Source organism: Prionailurus viverrinus, chromosome F2 (assembly GCF_022837055.1).
Source record: "Prionailurus viverrinus isolate Anna chromosome F2, UM_Priviv_1.0, whole genome shotgun sequence".
Classification (NCBI taxonomy): Eukaryota; Metazoa; Chordata; class Mammalia; order Carnivora; family Felidae; genus Prionailurus; species Prionailurus viverrinus.
In genome coordinates, this window is record NC_062578.1 from 66,930,526 (window position 1) to 66,952,022 (window position 21,497).

The 21,497-nt window shown below is 37.3% G+C and overlaps 1 protein-coding gene across 2 annotated transcripts in view; it reads right to left on the reverse strand.

The window, feature by feature from the left end:
* Window positions 1-20,627, reverse strand: part of ATAD2 (ATPase family AAA domain containing 2) — a 68,806-nt gene extending 48,179 nt beyond the window's left edge. The window contains exons 1-7 of one of the 2 annotated variants that reach the window (XM_047842003.1): window positions 20,303-20,627; window positions 9,368-9,516; window positions 4,849-4,898; window positions 3,101-3,266; window positions 2,666-2,768; window positions 2,246-2,333; window positions 389-559 (exon numbers count right to left, since the gene is read on the reverse strand). In XM_047842003.1, the coding sequence (XP_047697959.1) occupies window positions 389-559; window positions 2,246-2,333; window positions 2,666-2,768; window positions 3,101-3,266; window positions 4,849-4,898; window positions 9,368-9,516; window positions 20,303-20,470 (895 nt within the window). In that variant the 5' untranslated portion in view covers window positions 20,471-20,627. The remainder of the gene's footprint in view (window positions 1-388; window positions 560-2,245; window positions 2,334-2,665; window positions 2,769-3,100; window positions 3,267-4,848; window positions 4,899-9,367; window positions 9,517-20,302) is intronic. The other variant, XM_047842002.1, reaches the window with a different exon arrangement.
* Window positions 20,628-21,497: the final 870 nt, after the last annotated feature.

A 21,497-nucleotide genomic window follows, 5' to 3' on the forward strand; every position in this document is an offset into this window, starting at 1 on the left:
AACCATTATGATTATACTGATGCATAACAGCTGGTTATCAGCCCTGCATATATATGCTCATTAGTACTGAAATACAACTGTAACATAAATCAAAAGCAGTCTTATTTACACAAAGTGAAAAAATAAACTAAGTTGAAAGTTATAAAATCTAAAGTAAGTAAAGACAGACATGAAATTTCAAAATGGCCCAATTATTTGCTTTGGTCAAGGCTAACATCTAACTTTCTTGAAGTAATGACTTCTTGCACATTTAGGATAATTTAAGAAAGACAACAGCCATGGATATTCTACAAAATGAAAACATGAAAAATAAGAATAACAGAGGAAAAGCAGTAAAGATAAAAGTAATATAATTACATCTCCTAGGACAAATATATGTAACACTTACTTTCCAATGGAGCCTGGTAATAAACAGTAGCTTTTCTCTGTCTAAGATAATATCGTTTCTGATTATCTTCTTCCCCATCTTCTTCATCTTCATCGTCATCATCTTCATCATCTTCGTCATCATCTTCACCATCATCTTCATCTTCTTGGTCTTCACCCTCTTCAGATGATTCTACAGTTAAGAAACATTTACTTTCAGAATACTCACCAAAATGTTAACAATTTTTAATAAAGGGGAATTGAAAGAGAAAGAAAGAGACACTCATTTAAAAATTTACTTCTAGGGGCGCCTGGGTGGCGCAGTCGGTTAAGCGTCCGACTTCAGCCAGGTCACGATCTCGCGGTCCGTGAGTTCGAGCCCCGCGTCAGGCTCTGGGCTGATGGCTCGGAGCCTGGAGCCTGTTTCCGATTCTGTGTCTCCCTCTCTCTCTGCCCCTCCCCTGTTTATGCTCTGTCTCTCTCTGTCCCAAAAATAAATAAACATTGAAAAAAAAAATTTACTTCTAGATTGCTCATAGAAATGATTCTTTTGCAGCATTAAATGAAGATTTTAAAAAATGAAGTAAACTATAGAATTAAAAATAACTAGAGGAAGGAAAAAAGGAAATAGGGAAAGATGTTTAAAGGCTACTGTCAGTAGTACCAAACTAAAGTTTATGGTATTGCTGCTGATTTCATTAATATAAGTGACTATGCTTAAGTTTCCAAGTTAATTTAACATGTTGACAAATTAAAGTATCTCCTCACTTAGCTTTTTCCTTTAATTTTTTCATTTTTACTTATTTTTAATTTTAATTTTTTAAGTAGGCTTCACACCCAGTGCAGAGCCCAACACAAGGGCCCGAACTCATGACCCTGAGGCCAAGACCTACACTGAGATCAAGAGTTGGATGCCCAACTGACTGAGCTACCCAGGCACCCCAACTTTTGCCTTTTAAACTTAAGTTTTAAATTCCATCCAGCCCTTCTGGCTGTCACTGAGCTACACAGAGCATAACTCAAATATCTACTTACAAAATGTAAAACACCCTCACCAAATATTTAAAATGCATTTCAGAAAACTGGTTTTCACTCAAGAAAAGTTCTAATAAATTACAGTTGTAATTCCTAACAGAAGAGCAAAACTTAATTTTAATCACCTTTCAACTAAAATTGGTAGAGATGTGTTGTCTATAATGCATTATATAAGCAAACCAGGTTTATCTGCTTTAGATTTGTAGATTTCAAGTACTTTCCCAAACAAAACACACTATCCTTTTAAGCTCTCCCCTGCCCTCACTTTTATTTCATTTTATTTTTTCATTTTTTTTTAAATTTGAGAGCGAGAGCGAGAGCGAGAGCAAGAGAGAGAGAGAGAGAGAGAGAGAGAGAGAGAGAGAGAGAGAATCTTAAGCAGGCGCCACGCTCAGCACGTGACCTGAACCGAAATTAAGAGTTAGACGCTCGGGGCGCCTGGGTGGCTCAGTCAGTTAATTGTCTGACTTCAGCTCAGGTCATGATATTGCGGTCTGGGAGTTTGAGCCCTGCGTCGGGCTCTGTGGTGACAGCTCAGAGCCTGGAGCCTGTTTCAGATTCTGTGTCTCCCTCTCTCTCTGACCCTCCCCCATTCATGCTCTGTCTCTCTCTGTCTCAAAAATAAATAAACGTTAAAAAAAAAAAATTAAAAAAGAAAAAAGACGCTCAACCAACTGAGACACCCAAGCGCCCCTCCCCTGTTCTCACTTTTAAATTATGACCAATCCTTCGATCTCTCACAAAATACCAATAATGTCACAGCTTCTGAATAGAAGAGCTGAGCTATATTGTACTAAATAAAAAGTGCTGAAATTCAAACCCAGAAGTAAAACAAAAGACTAACCCACACTGCCTTCTTGATTGTCAGTTGTTTCCTCATCAGTTCTTTGAATACCTTTTTGTTTTCCTCTTGTGTACATATTAAGATTCTCCTAAAAATGTTTAAACAGAAGCCATTAACATTTAGCATATTAATTTAAAAAATTCAGTAGGACCTTCCTATCTTGCTTAATAAAATGAAGATATTTATAGCTATAAACTGTTAAAACTCCAGCAATATCTAGTAACTGATCAAACAAATGCTGAACAGTTTAAAGATGTTGAAAACAATGAATAATTTACCAAAAATGGATAGGTACTATAGAAAAAAGGTTAAATTGGCGATCACTAAATCAGCCGTGAAACAGGAGATATTCTTTTTTACTGAAGTGTAGCTGACACACAATGTGGCATTAGTTTCCAGAGTGAGGAAGGATATATTTACTTCTTCTGTTTCATTAAACACTCCCAAGTCTTCAAGTTCCCTCATTCGCTGTCTACGCATCTTCTTCATGTCATCCATTTTTTGAAGTACAGCTTCAGCAGTGCTTTAAGAAAATTGACATAAATATAAGCTAAAACTGTAAAAGAGTGGTATAGTTTTAAAAGCTTGATTTTTCTCCCATTATATTTTTTAATTGCTGGGATTTTAAATATCTCTATACAAGGCACTGATTTACCTGTGTAAAAATATTCTATAATTTTTTTCCAAGAATTTAAAGATCTATATAGAATTATTCAAAGTCCTCTAATAATCTTTCTCTCTTTTGCTTTACACAGCTGAATGCATTAAACACTCAGGCTAGTTGAAATTTATGATCCTTCCCCAACAACAAATTATGCCACCTAAATCATCTTGATCTAAATAATTTTTACTTACTTTGTTATAAGTTTGTCAAACAGCACAGATTGGTTCACACTACTGTAACGACTTCGAATCCTACAACTTCGGCGAACTTCAACGTCACCATTCTCTTCATGCAAGCGTTCTTTAGTTTGAACAATGTTTCTAGTCCTCAACGACCGAGTAACCGGAACCACTTTGTCTTCAAGATGTGTAAATGAAAATAAATGGAAAGATTCTAAATAATGGCATTTATAAAACAGTTCTAAAATGAACAATTGAATAGCTACACTTTCGTGTAACAAGATCATAATATCTTGAACTTACCTATCTTAAAAATATTAGGAAACAAAAAAAAAGTTACAGCATACACCTACCATACGATCCAGCCATTCCACTCCCCAGAGAAAAGGAAAGACATATAGTACAAAGATTTGTGTTCAAGGCAGGTTTCTGATAGCCCCAAACTGGAAACAACCCTAATGTCCACCAAAAGATGAATAAACAAATTGTGGGAAATAACCTAAGTGTCCATCAATGGATAAATGGATAAAGAAGATTGTAAAAATATACACACATAAAAGAATACTATTCAGCCATGAGAAAGAAGAATATCCTGTTGTTTGGATATTCTTCCAAATACCTAAGGTCCATGGATGGACCTTGAGGGCATTATGCTAAGTGAAAGAAATCAGTGAAAGACAAATACTGTGTAATATCACTTAAATGTGGAATCTAAAAAAAGCCAAAATCATAGAAACAGATTAGGATGTTGGTTACCAAGGCCTGGGAGGTGAGAGAAAAGAGGCAATGTTGGTCAGAATACAAATTTCCAGCTATAAAATAAATAAGCTCTGAGGATTTAATGTACAGTATAGAGATTATAATTAATATATATTGTATTATATACTTCAAAGTTGCTAAGAGAGTAGATCTTAAATGTTCTCACCACAAAAAAGAAATAGTAATTATATGACATGATGTCGGTGTTAGGTAAAACTATGACAGTAATCATTGTGCAATATCTAAATGTACCAAATTAACATTTGTTGTACACTTTAAATGTACACAATGTTATATGTCAATTATATCACAATAAAGCTGGGGGAAATACACAAATTGTGGTATATTCATATAACAGAATACTCAGCAAGAAAATGCAACAACATGGATGATATTCAAAAGTAATTATACTAAAAGAAAGCCAGACAAAAAAGAGTGCATACTGCATAATTTCATTTCCATAAAACTCTAGAAGATGCAAACTAAACTATAGTGATAGGAAGCAGACTGGTGATTGATCAGGAATCTTGGGGTGTGGAAACCCTGGAGAGGAGCTGGGGGTATGATTATAAAGAGGCCTGAGGAAGTTTTTGGCAGTGATAGTTATCTTTACCATCTAATTGTGGTGTGGTTTCACAGCATACATTTGTGTCAAACCAAACAAACTGTATACTTTAAATATGAACAGTTTACTGTATGTATCTCAATACATTTGTACACAAAATATGAACTACAGGTTTTTTTTTTTTTTTTAACGTTTTATTTATTTTTGAGACAGAGAGAGACAGAGCATGAACGGGGCAGGGGCAGAGAGAGAGGGAGACACAGAATCAGAAGCAGGCTCCAGGCTCTGAGCCATCAGGCCAGAGCCCGACTTGGGGCTTGAACTCATGGACCGCGAGATCGTGACCTGAGCTGAAGTCGGACGCTTAACCGACTGAGCCACCCAGGCACCCCTGAACTACAGGTTTTAAATCTGAAATGACTTTAACATTATTTACCTTCTTTGCACTCTTCTTTTTTCTTATCAGCCTGCTGTCTGGCCAATTGCCTATATAAAAAAACATATTAAAAAATTTAAAATAATTGACATAATCTTAAATCCCATATTTCATGATAACTAAAAAATAGGGTAAAAAGTTAAATCAGCTTAGAGAATATTAAGATACGTAAAAGGCTAAAAAACACTGAAAAATAAAAATCTTTAGAATATCTATGCTCCTGTATGTTTAGTTACGGCTAAACAAACTCTGAGAAGCCTGTTGTGAAATGCAATGATACATGCATGAACTCTTAAACAGAATTAATCAAAGTATCTTAGTTAAAACAAGAAATTATATCATTAACCTAAGTATTTGGGTATAACTGAACTGTAAGTATTGAGCAAAAACAAGACAATGTGTTTTATATCATAGGAATATAGTTATTGCACATCCTTGAAATATTTGTAACTATAAACAGAACTAATGTCCCTTAGTGATATGTTAATTTCCTTCTAAAAACATTTGCTGGCTACTAACTTTATGACCTGCATTATCATTCACCTGCAGAAACAGTCCCATTTATGAATCAGATATCCCACTTACAAACTGGCAGACAGAATCTACTGAGTTGGAAATTAAACACTTTCAAAGGCTTAAAAAAAACAAGTACCCTCCCCTAATATTTTTTCCAAAATCCACTGAACAAAACAGTTTATCTCATTAACTTATTTTTAGGGACACAATTTTCCATACCTAGATAGCTACATCTATCAATCAACCTATATGTCAAGCTATTTGCAAGTGGGCTGGTTATACACATGGGATTTCAAATGTGACATTTTAAAATAAAGTGGAACCATCTTATCCAAAAGTTAAATCATGTGTCCTCACAACAATGTAAGTCATCATTAACTCATTATCTCTTTTGGTAAGAACCAAGAACAAAATAAAAACATTTGAGCAATCCATCAATAGGTCAGGGCTAGCTTGTTCACAGGCTCATAGACATTTCTCATAAAAGAACCCCTCCCTCCATACCATGCAGGTCTACACTTCCTATTAGTCCCTATTAAATGCTAGAACACAATGATAAAACAATGTTCTGTCCCCCTCCTCTCCTCTCCCTCCTTTCTCCCTTTCTCACCTCCCTTCCTCCCTTCCTCTCTTTTTTCTCTGCCTTTTGGGGAATGGGAGCACCTCTCCCCTTGCAGGGGTTGATAAACTTTTTCTTAAACAGTTAGATAGTAAATATTTTAGGCTTGTGAGTCATAGTCTCTGTCACAACTACTCACAAAAACAATTCTAACAACGAAGCAGGAAAGCAGCCATAGAATGAATGGGCATGGCTGTGTTCCAATGAAACTATTTACAAAAACAGGTGTCTGGACTTTTCTCAACTCCTGTGAATCTGATAAAAGATACAGATCTTTTCTGCCTAGAAAACTGCATATACACATACAAGTTTATATCTTCTTTCAGAGGTTTCATATGCCCCCTGAAAACTATGATTATTGGACCATAATTAGGAACTACAGGACCAAAGAAATATAGATCCTGCCCTCAAGGTACAGTTACTCAAATCTTTCTATATTAGTCTAACAGTCTTAGTCCCCTGGTCTTTGAGCCTCAGAGAGAAAACAAAAGAGAGGGAGGGACATAGAAAGAAGTAAAGAGATTACTACTCAGGCAAACTAGCAACACAAAAAGGGTCACCCTGGTAAGAAACAGGAAACTACATGAAACAAAATTCAACAATACTGTAGGCCACTTTATCTAAGTCTTATACAAACAGATCCTGATGTTATCACTATGTAAAATAAGTCTTTGTAATAATGATCTTAACTCAGAGATTATTTAAGATAGAAATTCTTCCCCTCAGAAGGCATAAAAATGGCCAATAAGCACATGAAAAGATATTCAATGTTATTAACCATCAAGGAAATGTAAATCAGAACCACAATGAGACACTTTCACACCCACTAAAACGGCTAAAACCAAAAAAAGATGGACTATGACAAGTGTTGACAAGGATGTGGAAAAACTGGAACCCTGATACACTGTTGGTGGGAATGTAAAACGGTACAGCTGCTTTAGCCAACTGTTCAGCAGTTCCCCAATGTCCCAGCAATTCACTCCTAGGTATATACCCCAAATAATCAAAACCCTATGTCCACACAAACTGAACACGAATGTTCACAGTATCATTCATAACAGCCACAAAGTAGAAACAATCCAAATGTCCATCGTGCAGTGGAATCTTATTCAGGAATAAAAAGAATGGAGTGCTGATGGGTACTACAATAAAATGAACCTTCAAAACATACCAAGTGAAAGAAGCCAGACACATAAGGCCATAAATACGATTCCATTTACATAAAATGTCCAGAATAGGCAAATCCATGGAGATGGAAAGTAGATTAATGGTTCCTAAGGGGCCAGTGGGGAGGGAGAAGGAGGTGGGAGATAATATAACAGGATTTCTTTCTGGGGTGGTGAAAAAGTTCTGAAATTGGACAGTAAGCGATGGTGACACAATATTGTGAATATTCTAAAACCACTGAACTATATATTTTAAAATTGTGAATTTTATGGTATGTGAATTATACCTCCATAAAGTTATTATTTAAAAAAAATCTGAAAAGACAGGAATTCAATATATTTTAGAAGGAATCAAATTTAAAAATACCAAGTCACTCATCTTTAATTCTAGATTTAAAAAGTACCTATTTTAAAACATTCCTTTATACGTTTTGAACATAAGGTCCAGTACAACTTGAATAAGGTACAGATTTTTTATTCATGTTTCACAACTTGAATAAGGTACAGATTTTTTTAAAAGATAAAGACTTTAAGGACTTCCAACATTAAATTTTTTTGACTATGTACAAGCCAAACGAGACATAGATTTATTTACATTTTATACAAATAAAACTATGAAACTGACCACTAACAAAAATATTAATATGAGGTTTTGCTGAAATAAAATAGCCATTTGCTATGTGAATATGGTACAGACTGCTATCAGTTTCTCTTAAATTTGGTTTGTTGTATGTCATGACTCAATTCATCCACTTCTCTTTTTGAAGTATTCCAAACCTTCATTTCAACAGCATGTCATGACATCACATCCATGGCTTTCTCTTCAAAGCATTATTTATGTATTAAGGTCAGACTCAGTTTTTATCTCATGAGCCTAAGATAATTCAAGCAGTACTAGTTACTGGCAACTAGTTGTAAACACAAATGTAGGGCCTGAAATTTTATGACTATTCTCTGCAAGGTAGCAATTTAGATGATCCAGAATGTCAACTGTTACTTCAGATCATGAAATAAATTTTAAAATTCTCACACAGAATCCATGGGCCACTCCCCACGCCCCAAGAAGACTTGAAGTTTCAGAAATACTGGGGTAGTTTAAATTGTATTTCAATCCTGTAAGTTGTACATTTCTCCCCCCACTTTAGCATCTATGAAATTAGGGATGTGTCTTAAAATTGATGGAATGTCATAGTTTAACTTTCGGTGTTTTTTTTCTCTTTTACTGTCTCATGAAATAATGAGTGTTTAAATTGCTGCTATCTTGGATCCCATGAAATACAGTAGTAAACATGCCATAAATAATGGATGAAAAAATGGATGCAAATTTTAAAATGTGTAATGAAAGACTATTTAAACAACAGTAGCAAAAAAATAGTAACAAAAACAAATTTAAAAGGGCATGATGTCATTTATCTGGAAAATCTGCTACATAAAATAATCAAAATAAACTTAAGAGGAAGGTTCTAGTCCTATAAGTCATTATGAGAAATTTATGAGAAGAATTAATATATAAAACAATTATTTCATCAAAAGAAATTTATTCTAATTAGCACTTTCCTGCTCATTTATGTTAGGCCCACCAAAGTGGGAGGAAAAGTAAAGGTTTTTAGCTAATTAAATTTAAATCTGCCCCTAACCAAACAAATCCAAGTTCCCTGAATCACCTATCTAAATTCACTAAAACTAATTCCTTGAGTATTAAAATGGAATTCATGCCACCTACCTCAGGGTTCTTGAGAAATGAAATTTAAGTATGTATAAAGCATCTAGTCCCCTTAGACAAGTAAAGAAAAAAAAAATCATGTTCTGTCTCCTATGTGACTGCTCTAGAAGCATACTAACACAAATTCATAAATAACTCAGAATTGATTTGCTTGATAGCAAGCAAACAGAAAAATAATTCCTATTTTGAATAAAGGCTTTGTATAATTATGAACAAAACCACATATCATAAACAAGTTAAAATGAAAAAGTCACAAATATACTCAAATAGTCTCAAGCAACTTTGTCAGCTGCACTCACACATATCACAAATACTCTCTGTGAACAAGAAAATAAAAACAAACCTGGTACATATTAAAATTTTAATTCAATGATATTCATTTGTGGTAATTTCATTTCATCTTGATGATTGGTCAAGAATACACTTAAAAATTAAATGCAAATCCTAAGTTACTTTAAAACTATTTTGAATTGGAATTCAACCATCTTGTATTACCTTGTAAAATGCCTTCCATTAGCACGTTTCTCTGTTATTTCCATATTCTTATCAAAACTAGAATCTGAAGAATTCTGTGCATTTTTTCTCAAAGACCTTAAGGCACGCGTCCGGTGGTAGGTTTCAACTTCCTTAACTGAAGACCCATCCTTTAAGAAAAATTAAGAAAGCCATCTAAGTTTTTCTTCAAACTCTCTAGTTAAACTCCTAAGAGTTTTCTTTGATTACAAGTTTTTAACAACTGCTTTTTGTGCAGAATCATTCTGCATCTCCCCAAGAAACTACAATACTATCTAAACAATCATTTCATGATAAACAAATACCAGCAATACCTATGAAATAGCTAATATAAATTTTATTGATGGTTTGTGGCTCTATTTCATAGCAAGTACTCCAGGGAATAAAGTATATAGTTTATAACAAATGCTCCTTTTAAGCTATAGAAATAAGAAAGACCCACACACAAACCATTGCCTGTCATGCAACCACTGGCAGCAACTTTAAGATAACTGGACCATCAGAACTATAATTTGGGCTTGGATGACAAAAGGAGTTATTACCATCTCTTTCACAGTTTCACCCAGATGATGCAACACTTGAATTAAAAAATTGTTTATGTATGTTAATCTGTTATAAAAACCATAGTGCTCTACGTAACTTTATTATTGCTCAATAGACTAGAGTTTCTCTTAGTGGGCTGCTTTATGAGCTACAGAGCTTGTCATGAAGTGTTCAAAAGTTCATACATATCTCTTTGAAATCATATAAAGGCTACTTTCACATAAAAATAAAAGGCCAAAGTACCTAACAAGTCTCTAATTACATGCCATACTACTCTGAAGATTGGTAATTCTAGAAAAACAGGCAGTATTTTTAAAAACCTGCAACATTAGTGTACCCCCAACCCCTTAGGCTGGCTTTACCCAGTCATTTCATTTTGTTTTATCAAGACATTTTATCATTTAATTTTGCTTTGAGCACTGGTTCACAAGTAAAATAAGGATATGTAAACCACAAGGATTTGTGTTAAGAATCAGACGGGTACTTCATAAAACATTAAGTGATATGAATGGTTTGATACCACTTTTATCAGTGTACCTACATGTAAGGATGGTTGAAAAAGGAATACCTTACACTTTTAAGTAGGTGTATTATTTTTAAAATGAACAGCTACATCTTAGATGGGTATAGTATAACAAGACTTTCTAAGAAAAATTTTATGGGAATCTATTTCCAGATTCTCAACTTCCATATGTACTTAAAAAAAAAACAAACAAAACTGATTTGCGTGAAGGCATCCTCTTCCGTTTACCTTTCTCTCATTTTACAAAAGAAAGTCATGTCTCTCACTCATTCTCCATCTTACCATTGTGGACTGCCTCAAGGCCTTAAAAACCTTCCTAAAGCCAAAGAAAAACACTAGTGCAGGTGTTAAGAAAGTGAATGACAAAGCAAGGCAACAAATCCTTTGTTAGGTAAGGTAGTTTCTAATTTTCTGCTTTCAACAAAACTGAAAGGAGACCTAATCAAGCTAAGAGACCATGAAAAAAATTTCTGGGCTAGTGTTTTTCGGCATGCAAGCCAGAAAGTGGCACTGCTAAACTCCTTTCATTACTGTCTACTTACTTATATGAACAATGTTTCTCATTTCTCAGTGCTTGCATTTATAAAAACAATGAAACTAATGACAAACATGATCTTCAGCAGTAAGATTCTTCCACAGATATATGGGTGGGGGGACTTCAACCACATGAAATCCTAATGAAATCTTACTTTCTATGTTTAATCATTTTTAATCAAAATAGGTATGTTTTTGCTGTTTGAATCAATTGAATATTAATACATTATATTTCTTATAGCCTTGTGATCACAAAATAGTATAAAACACTTCGAATTTTTACAAGTACAAAAGGACTTTTAAGTACAAAAGTATATCAAGATAAAATGCTGTGGGTTAAGTGAATTGAGAATACGAATTAAAAGAGAGGAAAAAAAAGAATTAAGATAAAATTTCTGGCTGTTAAAGAATGTGTTTATGTATTTTTTTAACGTCCAAGACAAATATTAAATAACTACGATTTTTAGATTCCAGTGGATAAAAAGACCGATGTAGTAGTTTTATTTTTTTAATGTCAGCACTATAGGATGACAGAAATGATCCCCTTCCTAACTACTTAAACCAATCAGGATGGGAGAAACCTTAGATAGCAAAACCATTTTAAGGGAAACCTTTAAAAGTACAAGAGAATACAGAGAAACTCTTAGAATAAAACATGGGCAAAAACTTTCATAACATTGGATTTGACAATGATTTCTTAGATATGACACTGAAAGTACAGATAACTAAAGAAAAAGATCTGGAATTAATCAAAATTACAAACTTTTGTGCCAAGGATACTATCCACAGAGTGAATGGAAACCCATGGAACAGGGGAACATATTTACAAATCCAATTAACTGACAAAGGATTGATATCCATAATATATAAAGAACTCCTATATTTTAATGACAAAAAACAATAAAAGAAATGGGAAGAAGACTTGAATAGATATTTCTCTAAAGAATATATACAAAGGGCCAATAAACACAAAAAGATACCAAACTAGTCACAGAGAAACACAAAGCCAACCTACAAATGAGATGTCACTTCAGACTTGCTAGGATGGCTATTATAAAAAAGAGAAAATAAGTATTGGTTAAGTATGTGGAGAAATTGGAACCCCTGTACATTGGTGGTAGGGATGCAAAATGGTACAGCCACTGTGGAAAATGATATGGCAATTCCTCAAAAAATTAAACACAGAATTACCATATGATCTAGCAATCCTGCTTCTGGGTATTTACTCAAAAGAAGTGAAAGCAGCCATTTGTATTCTCATATTCACAGCAGCATTATTTACAATAGCCAAAAGTAGATGCAATCCAACTGTTCAATGATGAATGGATTAAAAAACTGTGGTACTTACAGTAGAATATCATCCAGCCTTTAAAAAGGCAGTAAATTTCAATACACTGCTATAATGTGGATGAACCTGAAGACATTAGGCTAAGTAAGACAAGTAAATCACAAAAGGACAAATATTGTATGTTTCCTCTTATGTGAGGCTCCTAGGGTAGTCAAATTCATAGGGACAGAAAAGAATGGTAGTTCGTAGGTGCTGGGAGGAGGGAAGAATGGGGAGTTACTGTTTAATGGGTACAGAGTCTCAGTTTTAGAAGATAAAAGATTCTAGAAATGGATGGTGATGATGGTTGTAGAACAAAATGTACTTTAAGGCTACAAAACTGTACACTTAAAAATGGTCAAAATAGTAAATATTATGTTATCAATGTTTTATTACAATAAAAAAAGAAAGTAGTATCATCATACTCCTGAAGGTCTGTTTCCATAGGAAAAAGAGAGGGAGGTGCTAACTACTGGGAAAAAAGATTCCCTGAAAAACTTGGAAGACTTAATTTTGTAAGTGGTATAAGTCAATCTTTGATTTGCCTAGTGAGTAGCTTCATTCATACTCCCTAAATAAGTGCTAGGCATCAAGAAAAGCTTTCCTTAACTGTTTGGAGAAAAAACAAAACAAAACAGATTCTTGGGGAATCACCTACATAGAGGTACATAATGGGGAGTTTTAAAATATCAGTTTTCAAAAATGTTTCTTACAAAAGCAATATAAAAATAAAAGCAATACATGCTCATTATAATTGGAAAATGAAGAAATGCACAAAGATGAAAACATCACCCTTAATTCCAGCTACCCAGGATAAATGTCAACCTTCTGGTGTATTAACTATTCTTTTCCTATGCAAACATATTCACACGATATTTAAATTGGACTATTATTTATGTTTTGTAACTTTTTTCTAGTAACACAAAACATTTCCCATGCCCTGAAATACTATTCTAAAAATCTTCTAAAATGAATGACTAGTATTCCAGCCATTACCTGAATCAATTTAATAAACTGCTTAATGAATTATATTTAAATTATCTGCAATTTTTCGTGTTATAAATACTTCCAGATGGATTATCTTATAAACATCTGATTTCCTAAGGAAACTAGCACAGTTATTAAACCAAAGTCACAGTTTAATATAGCTTATCAAAATAATTCTCAAGGAGTAAGTTAAATGCCAACTGTGCATTAACATTTGATGATAGAAATGAGTACTTTCACTTTCTACTTTTTACAACATGTATTACTAGAAAAAAATTTTCTAAGAAGTAAAAAGCCAAGAGAAAATGTGCTGAATCTGAAAACTAAACCTGGAGATGTAGTGTCCTCCTTTATTTTTTTTTTAAATCTACTTAAATAATGAGAGCACTGATAGTTCTTTAAAGTGGAGTTTTAAAAGAGGAAAAAAATATTTTGTTAAGATTTTTCAGTCTCTTATAATCTTGCAGAATCAGTAAGTTAGTTCAGGGAAGAAGCAACAACAGAACAAAAGCTTTTCCCTAAAGTAGATACAACTGTGTAATAGAAATATTCTAATATGTTTTCCCACAAAAGACCAAGCTCATCCAACCTTTAAATTCCTAACAAAAAATATGTATGTGGGTCAGTTGGTTGAGTCAATTCAAGTCTCAATCCAACCACTGAAGTGTAAACAGGATTTTTAAAATCACAGTTAAAATACTGACGTAAAATGTATTCATCTAGACATAGGACCCTTTGAAAGCTTGATCAGCATATTCTAATACACAATGGTATACATGTTATACCTAGTATAGCAGTGATATCCCTCCTAAGCTTCATCTTTTTTTTAATGTTTATTTTTGAGAGAAAGAGGGAAGGAGGGAGAGAGGAGGAGGGAGAGAGGGGGAGGGGGAGGGGGAGGGGGAGAGGGGGAGGGAGAGGGAGAGGGGGAGGGGGAGGGAGAGGGAGAATGTATGTGTGCACACTAGCAGGAAATGGGCACCGAGAGTGGGAGACAGAGAACCCAAAGCAGGCTCTGTGCACCATCAGCACAGAACCCAATGTGGGACTCAAACCCAAGAACCATGAGATCATGACCCAGGGAAAAGTTGGACACTCAACGAACTGCGCCACCCAGGCACCCCTCTCCTTAGCTTCATCTTTAAATAAAGGTGTGTGGGGTCCAGTCTTCAACATGAATCTATTCCACAAGCTCCAGCAATTTGATTTCTACCTCTTCAGCTCTTAAAATAGACCTAAAACTATCTCCCAATAGCTAAATCCAATGGACTCCACTCTACTCCACTGACTTCTATGGAGTTGATCACTCCCTTCTTTAAGTGCTTTGATCCTTTGGTTCACATGATACTTAAAAAAAAACAAAACACCATAATTCATTCCCTTCTCATCCTTAAAATATAGCCATTACTGCGGATCTTCTTAAATATATTTGTGTTTTGCTATGTCTTCTATTCAGCTTCAAGAATTTAAATTCAAGAATTTAACTATCACTTCTATACAGGTTGACTACCAAAGACATATAGTTCTAACTTCTCCCCAAACTCTAGCATACTCCCAAGGGTCTACTGCACACCTCTTTCGCTGGAAACACTGCCTTCCCTCTCTATCCGAATAACTCAGATTTCTTGCAGTATAATTTGGCATTTTTCTCTCTATTCCTTCTAGTATCACTTTAACTTAGCCTCTAGTTTTCTCTGCTTTGGTTTATTGTGTTAATAGTGTACCAATTAGGAGCCCAAACTCTTTTTTTTTTTTTTTTCAACGTTTATTTATTTTTTGGGACAGAGAGAGACAGAGCACGGACGGGGGAGGGGCAGAGAGAGAGGGAGACACAGAATCGGAAACAGGCTCCAGGCTCTGAGCCATCAGCCCAGAGCCCGACGCGGGGCTCGAACTCACAGACCGCGAGATCGTGACCTGGCTGAAGTCGGACGCCCAACCGACTGCGCCACCCAGGCGCCCCTCAAACTCTTTTTTTAAGTAGGCTTCACGCCCAGCAGAGAGCCCAGTGCAGACCTTGAACACATGACTCTGAGATCAAGACCTGAGCTGAGATCAAGAGTCAGATGCTTAACCAACTGAGCCACCCAGGCGCCCCAAGAGCCCAAACTCTTAAAGACAGACTGTCTAGGATTGATTCTTGGCATGTCACTTAGAGCTGTACAATCTTGTCCAAGTTATATAAGGTCTTTGTGCCTTGGTTTCCATATCTGCAACGAGGATAATAATAGTTACTTGATAAGGCAAATGTATGTGTGTATATTATGTAACACGTTTGGCACGTAGCAAGTGCTATATGTAACTGGTAGCTATTAATATTATAATATTTTAACTGGTCTTCCAAACTCCAGATTTGTTGACTATAATCCATCTTTTTTTTAAAGTTTATTTATATATTTTGAGACAGACAGACCATGAGCAGGGGAGGGACAGAGAGAGGAGAAAGAGAATCCCAGGTAGGCTCCACACTGACCGTGCAAGACCTGAACTCACAAACTGTGCGATCATGACTTGAGCTGAAATCAAGGGTCAGATGCTTAACCACTGAGCTACCTAGGCACCCCAATTATAATCCATCTTAAACACTATTTTATCAGATTCCTGTTCCAAAAGTTGCAACTTCTAAGCATAAAATCAAGGGCCAGTCTTTAATAGAACTAACAAAAATGGACTACTTACTGTTGCTTCAAAACAAGTATACTCTCTTGAATTCAGAGCAGCCATGTCATTCAACTTCAGGGTGCAACATTCATTGCAACATGTCAAAATATCCCTATTCATGCTTTGTGATACTTCACTAAGCTGTACACTTTCCATTTTTCTGTGTTGTGTTATACTTCAAGTTTTAAAAACTCTTCCATATGTTGTACATCAGTGTCATTTGCAGTACTTTTCAAACTTTTAAATAAACAGACTTTAAAAGTACCTTCTACATACCACAGCACGTTTTATTTTACCTAACATATAGAACAAAAATGTAAACACAAGCTAAAAGTAATGTATAATCATCTACCTGCTACTATCTTTGAGATACTATCCCCTACTATTAGCAAGAAACAACCCTAAATTTAGTGAGTCAAAGAGCCTCGGAACTGTGAAAGCACAGAAATAGGCAATGGCTAGTCTGACTCTGGAGGAAAATGAAACCACAAAAAAGGGCATCTGAATGGGTGAAAATGCTAGATCTTGTGATCCAAATACGATGAAAATAAAAGCTTAAAAAACAAAAAAAAAATTTAAACAAAACTTCAGAGAACACATACAAGTCAGGAGAAAAAAAACCCAGCTGAGTGAGATAATATTCAAAATGTGAATATAGAATGTGGTTTTAAATAGGTGACTATTAAGTATCTTCAGAAACTGAAAATAAGGTCAGCTTCTGAGATGAGATGAAAATACAAGTTAACAAATTAATATGAATAAATTTAATCATCTTTAAAAGTAACTTACCCTAAGAAATGATCTGTCAATAAATATGTAGCTGAAAAGACAAGAATACCTAAATACTCAGAGTGATCAAGAAGTTAAGTTTCTGAAATGCACGATTGATGTCAAAAGCAACCTGTAATAGAACCAAATATATTGAATGTAAGCCCCCAAATTAGAAAATATTCCAATCACAAAGGTATGTTTCATTTTTGGTATTGGTAGGCTTTGTGAGGATGAATACATTAGCCCTTAGGACTACCCTTTTTTTTTTTTTTTTTTTTGAGCCAATCCCATGCTAAGTAACCCTCAGAATATAATTTGGTCTATGGAGAATTTATAGAAGACAGGAATACTATGTCTCAAAAAGGCATAATCCCTACTAGAAATCCTGGCCTGGGGAAAAAAGTCCTTTTCATTCTACCAAATCCATCTGAGTGCTAACTGTTCAACCACCACATACCACTGATATGGCAATTATGGCATATAGTCTCTGTACATTGATGTGTTAGGTGTCCTCTGCTAGACTAAGTTCCTTCAAAGCAAGGACAGTCAACAATAAATATTTATTATGTATCTAATACACTCTAGGTTCTATTCTAGGTCCTGGGAAAACAATGCTGAACAAAAGGTCAAAACCCTGAACTGTACAGAGTTACATTCTGATTTAGCAAGACACAAAATGTTTTAAAAGTAGAAAATTAATAGAATGTGTCAGAAAGTGATAAGGAAACATAAAGCAGAGTAAAGAGAGAGATGAGAGTGATCTGTAATTTTATTATTTTGTGTGTGTGTTTTTAAGTAGGCTCCATGCCCAATGTGGAGCTTGAAAGCAAGACCCTGAGATCAAGAGTTATATGTTCCACTGACAGAGCCAGCCAAGTACCCCAAGAGTGGGTTGTAATTTTAATAAGGTGGTTAGAGTAAGCATCATTGAAAAGGTGAAATTTCAGCAAAGACTTGAAAGAGACAGGTTCTCCTGTGTAGAACCTGGAGTGCCATCGCTATCATAAAGGGGAATTTGAGCAAGTTATTTTAGTCTCTCTGCCTCAGTTCTCTCATCTGAAAAACAAAGATTATCATATCAACCTCATAAGAGGACTGAGTTAACAGTTGTGAAATTCTTGGAACACATTAAGTACTATAATTTCTGAGATTCTTTTTATTAAAAAATTGTAAAAGGTAAAGCAATGGGTCATGCAGATATTCAGGGGAAGAGTACGCCCAACAGACGGTAGAGAAAGTATAAAGGCCCTGGTATTCAAGGAGCAGGTAGAGCAGTGTAACTGGAATACATTATTAGGTTTTGCGAAAAGGAAAATGGGAGAAGACGTCATCATAAAGAGAAAGGGGCACCCAAACTTGTAAAACTTTTAGAGATTTTTGAGCAGAGAAGTGATCAACTGCTTCTGACTTTTACAAAGATCACTCTGGAAGCTATATTGAGAACTGATGGTTGTGGAAGAGGATCATTATATACTAACTAGGGTGGAAAACCAGGAGGCCAGTCAAGAATCTATTTTAACAACCCAGGGAAGAGATAATGGCTTGGGGCTATTATGGTGACAATGGAAGAGCTGAGAAGTGGTCGGATTCTGATTGTATTTTGAAAGCAGAGCCAACAGAATTTACCAATTTGAAATGAGGCGTCAGGAGTCTCAGGTTTTTGGCCTGAAGAACTGGAAAGATGGAGTGAGCATTAAAATGGACTGTGGTCTTTTTTTTAAAAAAAATTTTTTTTTTCAACGTTTATTTATTTTTGGGACAGAGAGAGACAGAGCATGAACGGGGGAGGGGCAGAGAGAGAGGGAGACACAGAATCGGAAACAGGCTCCAGGCTCTGAGCCATCAACCCAGAGCCTGACGCGGGGCTCGAACTCCCGGACCGCGAGATCGTGACCTGGCTGAAGTCGGACGCTTAACCGACTGCGCCACCCAGGCGCCCCTGGACTGTGGTCTTAATTGCTGACAGTGACTGAGTCCTAACTATCTGCCAAGTGTTCAAGTAATCTCCTTACATGCATGATCACATTTAGTCCTCACTACCCATGTGGTGAATATCACCTCTTAACAAGTTTATAAACCTGATTATTACTAAGCTGAGATTCAAAACTAACAGTTGTCTTAAGCACCTGTATTACTTATGTTCAATAGATGATTACAATCACAGGATCTAGCGCTTTCAGAAGACAATAAATATTCAGTAAGTATTTATTGAAATAATTAGATTTTCTGAACACAGGTTAATAAGTCAAGTGACCCAAGTTCAGCGCAGAAGTGTCTGGCCTCCTCAGATCTCAAGCTCTGTCTGTGATTGAGAAACAGATCCTGAAAGTCAGGAAGAAAAAAATTTTTTTTTTTTTCAATTCAGAATCACAACTTCAGAGATTAAACAGACTTTTTCACTCCCCTCAGTAGAGGAACAACCAGTACAGGGTGCCTACAAAAGATACGGATAACCAATTTCATACCGTGATCGCTCCCTTAACTATGTTTTGTCACTCTCTCCCCCTTGGCCTCTGACTTTCCAGTTCCTAACCCTCTCTCTGGGGCTATTTTTCTCGGCCCTATGTCTACCCTCCCTCAAACAGAACTAGACTACTTCCTGCTGCCTTAAGTTTTCTAGTGTTGCTTCCTCAACTTCTCCACCCTTTTGTTAACGCTGTCTCCTCCACCTGCGCCTCCTCCAGAGGCTGCTGTAGGGGGCTGGAGGGACCCTCTCTCCTGGCCTTAAATCTACACATGGAAAATCCTATCGTACTTCAGATCTCGAAGGAGAAGCAATTCTTTCAACAAGACTTTATTGCTCCGCCCCCTTGGAAACTTCCCCTACAGACATCGTTTATAACTGCAGCATGATATAACAGAAAGGAAAAGAAAGGTTTTGGAGGCAGAGGGTCCAAGTTCCAATTTTAGATCTACCACTTACGGGCTACCTTCTAAAGTCCATTTTTTCGTCTGTAGGATAGACAGGCATAACTACCCATTTTCATGGAGCTGTTACGAGGCTTAAGTGAAGAAGGTGTACGTGAAATGTTGGTCTCCGTCCCTCCACATTATGCAACCTGGTGTTATTCGCTGTGCTATTACCGAACCTCTCTGGATCGCAAATGAAGGTCAGGGAACCTGAATGACCATCCTTCTACTCCTGTGGCCCCTAAAACATCCATTGTGCATCCAGTAGGGCGTCCGTAAACGCGTGCTGCCCTCCAAAGATGCGAACCTAGGGCAGGCGCCTGGGCGATAGGTTAGGGAGATGGGTGGGATGGGGGTGGGGGCAGCCCGACAAATCAAGCTTCCAGAGGGCTTCGGTTTCCTCGTTCGCGAAATGAGCTAGTGTCGAACTGCTCAGCCCTCTTCCACACAGCCCAATCTCTTGCCCCGACCCACACCCACCGGGGCTCCGATCTTAGGAAGCCTTCCATTTTACTTGTCCTCCGCAACATTCCTCCCTCCCGCCCACCTCCCACCAACTGTCACCCGGACCGCGCCGCCCACCCCCAAGCCCCACCCGGACAACCGGCCGCGGGCAGTCCCGCAGGCCCGGCCCCAGGGGCCCGCCCCGGCCGCTACTCACGCCCGCCGCGGTAGCGGTGACGGCGGACTGCTCAGCGGCGCGGGCCGAGCGGAGCCGCCTCCGGCCGATCTGCTCCAGGCTGAGGAACTCGTTGGACAGGTCCAAGGGGTCGGTGGCCGAGGAGGCGGAGTGGCTGTGCAGCTCTAGGCTGCTGCGGAGGACCACCATCTTCCCTCTCTCCTCGCTGGGCGTTCGCGGCGGGAGACGGGGTCCAGTCGGTCCGGCAGCCGCACAGGCTCTTCCGCGCTACGAATTCTGGCGCCACAAGCTCCGCGCCAGCGGCCGCAGCGCGCGCACCCGGAATCCCTCCGCCTCCTGTCCCGCCCACGCCCCTGCACTAAAACGGCGGACTCGAAACTTTCCGCCGATCCGCTGGGCGAAAGACTTCGGGCCGAAGTTGAGGAGGACCTGCACCGACAGTGACGTGGACATGAGCGGACGGTGGCGGGAGAATGCTGACTTCTTTTTTTATATAGTTCCGGCTCCCTGGGCTCAGCGGAGGGAGACGGCCAGTAGCGGCACGAGGTCCCGTTTGGAATTTTGGCGCGTGGATGTCGAGGGAGGGGGGTAGGGAGGCTCCTCCGGTTCTGATTGGCTGGCAGGGGTCTGGCGGCTCCTCCCAGCCCCGCCGGTCACCTGCCTTCAGCTTCCCGCCACGCAGGATTCAAATGCAAAATGCTGAGTCCTTGACTGGAGCGGGATAAAGACCTTGGCTTAAACAGGTTTTGACTTTGATCCTTAAGAGCTTTTTACGGATAGCTTAACCAAAACTATTTACCTAGCAAAAGAAAACAGAAAGGGACCTAAAAGCTAGCCTGCAGAGTGCTATAGTTGAGGCCGCAGATTCTCTACCCAGTGCTGCCGCATTCCAGCTATACGCTCTTGAGTAAATTATTCCTTTGTGGGTCTTAATTTTCTCATCTGTAAATTAACTGTAATAGTAATAATAGTAATAAGAATAATAATACCTGTGGATTTAAGATATTCTACTTTAGAACCGTGTTTGCACATAGGAAGAGCTCAATAAATGTTTGCTACTATTAAACAATTACAGAAAATGGCTTCTCTAAGATACAGCAGTTACTTGACTACTTTGAAATAGATAACATGCTGAATGATCAGAATGTGAGAGGAGTTCTGGTGAAACTGAAAAAAGCTTTATTGATTTGGATAACTACGTTTCCTTAATTCGACA